General features: G+C 38.0%; 1 protein-coding gene across 1 annotated transcript in view; it reads left to right on the forward strand.

The window, feature by feature from the left end:
• LOC102242636 (ubiquitin-conjugating enzyme E2 E1) overlaps positions 1-8,362 on the forward strand; it is a 54,149-nt gene extending 45,787 nt beyond the window's left edge. Inside the window, exons 3-5 of the mRNA XM_005863645.2 lie at positions 3,371-3,503; positions 6,397-6,544; positions 7,593-8,362. Of these exons, the coding sequence (XP_005863707.1) occupies positions 3,371-3,503; positions 6,397-6,544; positions 7,593-7,690 (379 nt within the window). The 3' untranslated portion in view covers positions 7,691-8,362. The remainder of the gene's footprint in view (positions 1-3,370; positions 3,504-6,396; positions 6,545-7,592) is intronic.
• Positions 8,363-8,712: the final 350 nt, after the last annotated feature.

The following is an 8,712-nucleotide window of genomic DNA, read 5'->3' on the forward strand; positions in this document are numbered from 1 at the left end:
TATGAAGTAGCGAAAATAATTTTATGGTTGGGGGTCACCACAACATGAGGAACTGTATTAAAGGGTCGCGGCATTAGGAAGGTTGAGAACCACTGTTCTAAAGTATACTTCGACCAGCTTTTGAAATTGAAGTCATACTTCTTATGGAACCAAAAGTATCTTCTGTTACAGGAAGGGGACAGAAGGCTGGTAAAATATACGCCGACCTGAGGGAACCTGGTTAATCATTTGATAGAGAAATGGGTGGGGTGCTTGACCAGACCTTTCCCTGAACAGGCTCACATAAGATTCTCTCGTTCCCTGTGCTTGATAGTGAGTGGCCTTCCGGGAGTTGTAAACTTTTGCCATCATCCCCCGTCAAATGGGTCTATAGATCCTAACTTTTCCAGTGAGAACTTGGAAGAAGCAAAAAGTAAAAGTTTTGCAGGCCAGGATATCATAATTTTTACTTCATTCTCTGGTTAAGAAGATGCATATGATAAAAAGCTACATGAATTCATCTCCTAACAGCATTAGCGTCTCAAGTGTTTGTAGGACACAATGGTGTTTCCAGTGGGCTCTCAGACCCTTCGCAGTAATCCCCAAGCCCCTGGTCGAACCCACACAGTACAGACCCGCCCCCTGACTCTTCTCCAGGACTCCTGGTTCATGCTCTATGACTTCAACTGCAGTTGGTATTATTTCACTTAGTGTTATTTTTCTTATAACCCACCTTTCTTCTCCATTTTTTACTTTAACCAGAGTGTGGCACAGTTTTTCTTTGTTGTTATTACATAGCTATGTTCATGTTGTGTTTTTGATTCTTGAACTCCCTTTCACCATACTTTTTTCTGAACTTTCAGAAAAGTTTACACCCAAAGTGAAAGCTGATTACAAACAAGTGGCAATCTTGATTTGGATTTCTAGTTATGGGTGATGAGCTGTACAATGTTAAAGGTCATATTCTAAACTGGTCCTACATCCCGTAACCTGTGCCAGTGGTTCCCAAATGCAAACCACCTGCTTAAAGACCACCAGGGGAGCTTAATAAATATATGGATTCTTGTGTCCCCTCTGGATATTCTAAACTTAATTTTTAAAGTTCCATAGATAATTTTTAAAAATATATTTTTATTGATTTCAGAGAGGAAGGGAGAGGGAGAGAGAGAAACATCAGTGATGAGAGAGAATCATTGATTGGCTGCCTCCTGCATGCCCCCTACTAGGGATCGAGCCTGCAACCGAGGAACATGCCCTGGACCGGAATCAACCCCAGGACCCTTCAGTCCGTAGGCTGACGCTGTATCCACTGAGCCAAATCAGCTAGGGCGTTCCATAGATTAGTTCGATGAACAGTGAAGTTTGGAAACCACCAATTTTCTGTACAATCCATAAAACCTGCTTATAGTGGCATATTTTTATACCACCTTCGTTGTTTTATCTTTTTTCCTACACTAAAGGGCCAGCAAAATTGGACCAAGTCTAGGGTTAGACTGACTTTACTTGAGTTTTTTCTGGTTCTCTTTCTTAGTATCACCAAGCTGACTGAGGAAAAGTGTATGATTTTGATCGCAAGAGTTTTAGGTAGCAGCTTGGAATGCTACCTGCCGGTACTGTGTTTTAGATGGCATTGGTTCCTCAAAAAAGGGTAGGGGGGCTTAGAGTAGCCTTTTACCTTTAAGTCTTAGATAATCATGAACTAGACCAGAGAGGACAGTTCATCTTTATATATGCAAAATCTGTTAGTATAGTCTTCATCTACTTAGTTCACTTCTCAGTGAAAAAAAATCAATGGTGGTTTGAGGAAAGTACAGTATAGGGCAGTGATGGCAAACCCTATGAGACGCGTGTCACCTCTGAACTCATTATTGAAACCCCTAACATTTAACGCTCTGCCTAATAAATGGTCGTTCAGTTAAGTGTTTGAGTGAATGAATCCAATTAATACTAGAAATTTATTGAAAACAGCAAGTTTGCCTGCTTTTTAAAATTTCATATGTGACACGGCACCAGAGTTAAGTTAGGGTTTTTCAAAATGCTGACACGCCGAGCTCAAAAGGTTCGCCATCACTGGTTGGTATAGGGCCACAGGTAGACAGGTGTTTTTTGTCTTTTCTCTCCCTTCCCTCTTCATCTCATCTTTCTTCTAAATGAAGGAATTGGACCTTATGTCTAACCACTTAGATTAGATATAAGGGGCATCTTGAAGACAAGGCATTTTTGTCTTGTTCATTATTGAAACCCCTAACATTTAACGCTCTGCCTAATAAATGGTCGTTCAGTTAAGTGTTTGAGTGAATGAATCCAATTAATACTAGAAATTTATTGAAAACAGCAAGTTTGCCTGCTTTTTAAGAAATTATTCTATGTATTGACTGGTATATAAGTCTCTCCAAGTAAAGACCATTTAGTTTGGCTGATATAGATCATTATCCTTAAAGCAGGTGTTAACTCTAGTTAGGGTTGAGAAATCTGAGATGAAAATGTGTAAGTTAACCACTGTATATCATTACCTGTGTTACCACTGTGCTGTGAGAAGGTATTTTACTAATAACTAAGACCATTTCCCAAACTCTTCTCTTAATATCAGAGCACAACACTTAACTTGTTTGGGTGGATCATTAAGCTCTTCATAGGTCTTGGAGTTGGAAGGAAAATATTTGTATTGATGTACTTCTGAATACAGAGCACTTTGAGCCAACACAGTGCCTTGGAAGGGTAGTATGGCCAAATGATGGTATAACTAAGTGTAAATTACACTGATTTAACAGGTAAGGGGTAGATTAACGTCCCAACTAGAATATTTAGAGAACCTGATTATGGAATTTAATATATACTGAAATGAAAATTAAATAACTTATAATTAGATACTTGTCATCAGTTTCCTTCTCCCTCCCAACATGGTTCACATTGTAAAAAGTACTGCAAACTCTTGTACTCCTCCTAGGGTGAGATTATGGAGATGCAAGAGCAAGGAAGAACCCCCATCAGTGGGTCAGAAATGATGTGCTATGAGCAACAACCTGCTGTAATTTGTCACTAATTTCTTGTAATTCTGTGTGCTGAGAGGTGTTTCTCTTTTTTTGGAGTATTATTTACATTTTCTTATGTGTTGGGAGGTTTTGACAATTGAGGGGTTTTGTGCTTATTCACAGCTAAGTAAACTAAGAATGGGCTTAACATTAGTTTATTATTCAACTTACTTGGTCTAAGGCTGGTGGGTTTGGTGCAGTCCTGCATCAGATTGTATCTGAAAGGTATGTCTGTTTTGTGGAGAGATTCCACACTTTAAACAAAAAGGGAGATGAGAGGGGATCTTTTTCCTTTCTTAATACACTGGGAAAATTGGGAGGTGCCTCCATCTACTTATCTTTTGATATATTCTTTTCAGTGCTGGTCCCAAAGGCGATAACATCTATGAATGGAGATCAACCATCCTAGGGCCTCCAGGATCTGTGTATGAGGGTGGTGTATTCTTCCTTGATATCACTTTTACACCAGAATACCCCTTCAAGCCGCCGAAGGTAAGAGATTCCTCTGATTTGTACTAAAATTTACATATTCCCATGAGAGATTATTGAAGCTTTTAAAACTGTTTTTAATCACACAAAAAATAGATTTGTGTATTACACCTTAATGCAATGATTTTCAACTCTTTTCATCTCGTGGCACACAACTAATTATTAAAATTCTGCGGCACACCAATAATTATATATTGTTGCCGATCTGACAAGATAGATATAATTTTGATTCATTCATACCAGATGGCTATTGTGTTGGCTGTTGTCATTTTTTAATTTAACAATCTAAGGAAAAAGAGGTCAGTGCCCCTAATATCAATAGGTATTGCATGTTTTAAAAGTTCTTGTGGCACACCAGTTGAAAATTGCTGACTTAATGAATCTCTAAGTACATTTGAATGCAAACAAAATACTCCTTTTGGGTTGACTTTGCCTCACTTGGCAGAGACCATTTCTGGGAATAAGGGTTTTATTTGGTCCCGCTACAGTTGACCCCCCTCCCCCCTTGAGCAACACGGAGGTAACCACGGATGGTACTAATACTAAGTCTACATATACAGGTGACCCTTGAGCAGTGAGGAGGTTGTTCTGACCCTCTGTGCAGTTGAAAATTCACGTGTTACTTTTGACTCTCCCAGAACTTAACTACTAATAGCATATTGCTGACTGGAACCTTTATCGATGAACAGTCAATTAACACATTTTTGTATGTTTTATATATATTACATAATGTATTCTTACAATAAACTAAAGAAAATGTTAAGAAAATCATAAGGGCTAACCGGTTTGGCTCAGTGGATAGAGCGTCGGCCTACGGACTGAAAGGTCCCAGGTTTGATTCCGGTCAAGGGCATGCACCTTGGTTGTTGGCACATCCCCGGTAGGAGGTGTGCAGGAGACAGCTGATCAATGTTTCTCTCTCATTGATGTTTCTAACTCTCTATCCCTCTCCCTTCCTCTCTGTAAAAAATCAATATAAAAAAATATATGTTAAAAAATCATAAGGAAAGGAAAATATATTTATAGTATTTATGGGGGGGTGTGGAAATCCACATATAAGTGGACCCACACAGTTCAAACCTATAGTCAAGGGTCAACTGTACTGTTTTTTCCCCTAAACATATATATCTATGACAAATTTATAAATTAGACATAGTAAGAGATAAAGAACTACTACTAATAAAAGAACAATATAGCCCTAGCCAGTTTGGCTCAGTGGACAGGGCATTCTGGGTTCGATTCCGACCAAGGGCACATGCCTGGGTTGCGGGCTCGATCCCCAGTGGGGGATGTGCAGGAGGCAGCTGATCAATGATTCCCTTTCATCATTGATGTTTCTATCTCTCTCTCCCTCCTCTCTGAAGTCAATAAAAATATATTTAAAAAGAGAACAATATAACACACTGTAATAAAAGTCAGGTGAATATAGCAGCAAGTAAAAAAAGGGTTACTTGAACAAGCACTACAATACCTTGACAGCTGATCTGAAAAGCCCACCCGATGGCTGTGTGCGGGTGACATATACACCGAGGATTTGCTAGACAAAGGGATGCTTCACATCCCAAGCGGGACGGTGTGAGATTTCATCACGCTACTAAGAATGGAGCATAGTTTAAAACATGAATTGTTTATTTTGGAATTCTCCCTTTAATATTTTTGGACTGCCGTTGGCCATAGGTAACTGGAGTCATTGAAAGCAAAACCACTGATAATGGGGGGACTACTGTATTTATAGTGACATAGCAATTAATCCCCTATTTTATGCTCAAAATTTCTGAACAGTTAAAAATCGTGTCAAAATGTCTGTGCACTGAGTAAATACGAATCAGAATATCCCACCAAAGCCTCGGATTCTGTTCCTTGTCATCTTTTGGTGGTGCTACAATCCGTTCCCTCTAGGCTTTAGATTTCTCATCCAGGACAGGAGGACTGCCCAAACCATCTTCCTCCTGTGACAGTCACCAATCTGCGATTCTCATTCAGACTGCCAGAAGGAAAACCTCTTTGGGGGATGGGGTAGACTCTTAGCAAGAAGTGATTGAATGTCAATAAAAATAAGTAGTCAGGTTATAGGTTATTTCTACTTTGGAATGATTCCAGGGTATTACACAAACAAAAATTAGACCAAACAAAAGAGCCCAAGATCATGTGGCTTATGTCTGTCTCCTCACCTGTGGCGATACCATTATAGTGAATTCTGTACAGGGTATCTACAAAATCTGATGGAAAGGTCAGAAAAGGCAAAAGCAAATATGTCCTAATTTTATTACAGCTTTTTGGATATGTGATCATTGTTTAATTGCCTTTATGATTCTAAAGCTTACTTTGAGGCCTTGTAGTACTACCAGCTAACACAAGAGGTCAGCAAGCAATTAGCTATTCAAACTTGGCAATGTTATGAATTAATGACAACATTACAACTGCTAAAGATGAATTCAAGAAATGTTTAAATGACCTTGCTTTTTGTTGATGAATATTTTTAAATGAAATTGACAGTCCCTGAGATTGTACAATGAATACTTTTTTTTTTTAATTTCTTTATTGATTTCAGAGAGGAAGGGAGAGAGAGAAACATCAATAAGAGAGAATCATTGATTGGCTGCCTCCCGCTGGGGATCGAGCCCACAACCCGGGCATGTGCCCCTGGCCAGAATCAAACCTGGGACCCTTCAGTCCGCAGGCCAACACTCTATCCATTGAGCCAAACCGGCTAAGGCTAATACTTTTTAATCTCAAATAGTTTCTTAAACTATCTCTTACAGCTGTAGTTAGTGTTATTCACCTTTTTAAAAACTGTTTTTACAAGTTTTTAATTAGGGCCACTCAATTGAAAAGGTAATTTAGTAAAAAGCTTCATTGTTTGATGCTTTCTGTTTAACACTATCTTTTTTTTTAGGTTACATTTCGGACAAGAATCTATCACTGTAATATTAACAGTCAAGGAGTTATCTGCTTGGACATATTGAAAGATAATTGGAGTCCAGCACTAACCATTTCTAAAGTCCTCCTTTCTATCTGCTCACTTCTTACAGACTGTAATCCCGGTAAGGTTAATAATTCTTTACTTTGTTGTATTCTTCCTTGTCTGAAAAACACTTGTTTTCACATAAACCAAAATTTTATTTTTCTAACACCTTTCAAAGGCAAAAATAGGTATTTTTAATCAAGAGAAATTCAGTCTAGTAGTTGAATCAATCTAGTTGAAAAATGCAGCAACTTCACCATTAATTGATGTGTTCTAGGAACAAGGTGTTTTAAACTAAAGACATCATTCTCCCTCGTACAGGGTGGGGCAAAAGTAGGTTTACAGTTGTGGGATTATTTATTCTACAATACAATTAATTAATAAAGAATAAATTGTTACGTGTACTCACAACTATAAATCTACTTTTGCCCCACCCTGCATATTTCTCTTTAAAAAAAAAAAATCAGAGTTCTAAGTGTTGAGCCGTCTGCGGGTTTACTGAGCACTTACCCTATACCTGGTTACTGAGGTAGTGTTTGTTTTTGAAAGTGTTATTTGCTACACACATTTATTGACTACCAGACTGTGATGTTAGGGGTGGGGAAGCAAATATACAATTAATTATGAAAGATTCTATTTAGGATTCAGAGAAACACTATACTTAAAGTCCAGGTTCTTTCTGGGTAACAGTGTAGAGTTAAATAGTGTTACGTTACAACAGCCATGAGGACTACACAGTATTTATTGTCATAACTGCTGCCACTGAGTGAGTGAAAGGTCATGTGAACACAGCTGGGTGTTCATTGTAGTCTGGGGCCTTGTACATTCCAGTTTCTATTGAGATTACCCTAACACATGACAGAAAAAATCCCTCCGTTTGGGTCATGGTTGTTGGGAGAGGAATGGAATGAATGAAAGAGATAAGGCATTCTATTTTGATAACGATTTTTTTTGCCATATTTTGAGTAGCTTTTTAAACTACCCAAAATATGATAGGGTGGTGTTTCAAAGATGGATTTGATCACATGTACTTGGTACATTTCTTTCCAAGCTGCCAGTAATTTAATTGCTAAGACCTAAAATATTCTTTTCCTTTCTCCAAAGTAATCTACATTCTTATCTTCCAGCCGACCCGTTGGTGGGAAGTATTGCCACTCAGTATATGACCAACAGAGCAGAACATGACAGAATGGCCAGACAATGGACCAAGAGATACGCTACATAAATTGGGTTTTCACAATTCTTACATTATTTGTCTGTCACAGAGAGAGCTGCTTATGATTTTGAAGGGGTGGGGGCGGGTGGGAGTTGGTAAAGAGTAGGGTATTTCTATAACAGATATTATTCAGTCTTATTTCCTAAGATTTTGTTGTAACTTAAGGTATCTTGCTACAGTAGACAGAATTGGTAATAGCAACATTTAAATTGTCATTAGTTCTGCAATATAAGCTAAAATGTAGTACAGAGAAGAATAGACTTTGGATTCAGTTGTTTATAGTCTGTAAATTTAAGCCAGCTTAATTTTGTGCAGGTTACACACATGGCCATTTCTGTGAAAGTCCTTCCAGACTGCATACTTTTTTGTTTAGAAAGATTGAAACTTGTTTTCCCTTCTTGGAAGGGAATATTGATATTTAACAGTTTTTAGAGATTGTCATCTCATCTTAAATGGACATGTGGCTTATAAGACACTTTTAGGAAATGAGTAGTTATGTATTTTATTTTATATGCTCTACTTTATTGTGAAAAGATTAGAGGTTTGAAAACCTGTAGTAAAATACCTTAAGCTGTTAACTGTAAGGCGTGGAATAGGAGTTGCTCAGTGGATTGGTTATATGTTGCAGACCACTTAAGTCTGCATTTGTTACTGTGCTAATAAACAATATTAAAACAACCACCTAACATCCCTGCATTCATTTTCTTTTAAACCAGATCTTTGCTATAAAGCACCCTAGAAGTAATTGCAAACTGAATGGATTGGTATGTAACTCTAATTTATACAACAGCCTTGCAGGATAGATTTTGAGGTGTCTTAGAAAAGCTTAGATAATTGAACCTGTCACCTTTCAAAAATGTACTCAAAGATGCATCTTTTAAAAAGCATCTCCAAGTTGCAGATGCTGTGGTGGCAAGTACATGAGCAGTGGGTTCTCTCACGGATAGATTAATGCAGCCACATTAGAGGGCAATTTGACAGCACCTAAGTGTTCATATCTATTGGATGTGGCAATTCTATTTGTATCTACT

The sequence above is a fragment of the Myotis brandtii genome, unplaced genomic scaffold (assembly GCF_000412655.1).
Source record: "Myotis brandtii unplaced genomic scaffold, ASM41265v1 scaffold18, whole genome shotgun sequence".
NCBI classification, from domain to species: domain Eukaryota; kingdom Metazoa; phylum Chordata; class Mammalia; order Chiroptera; family Vespertilionidae; genus Myotis; species Myotis brandtii.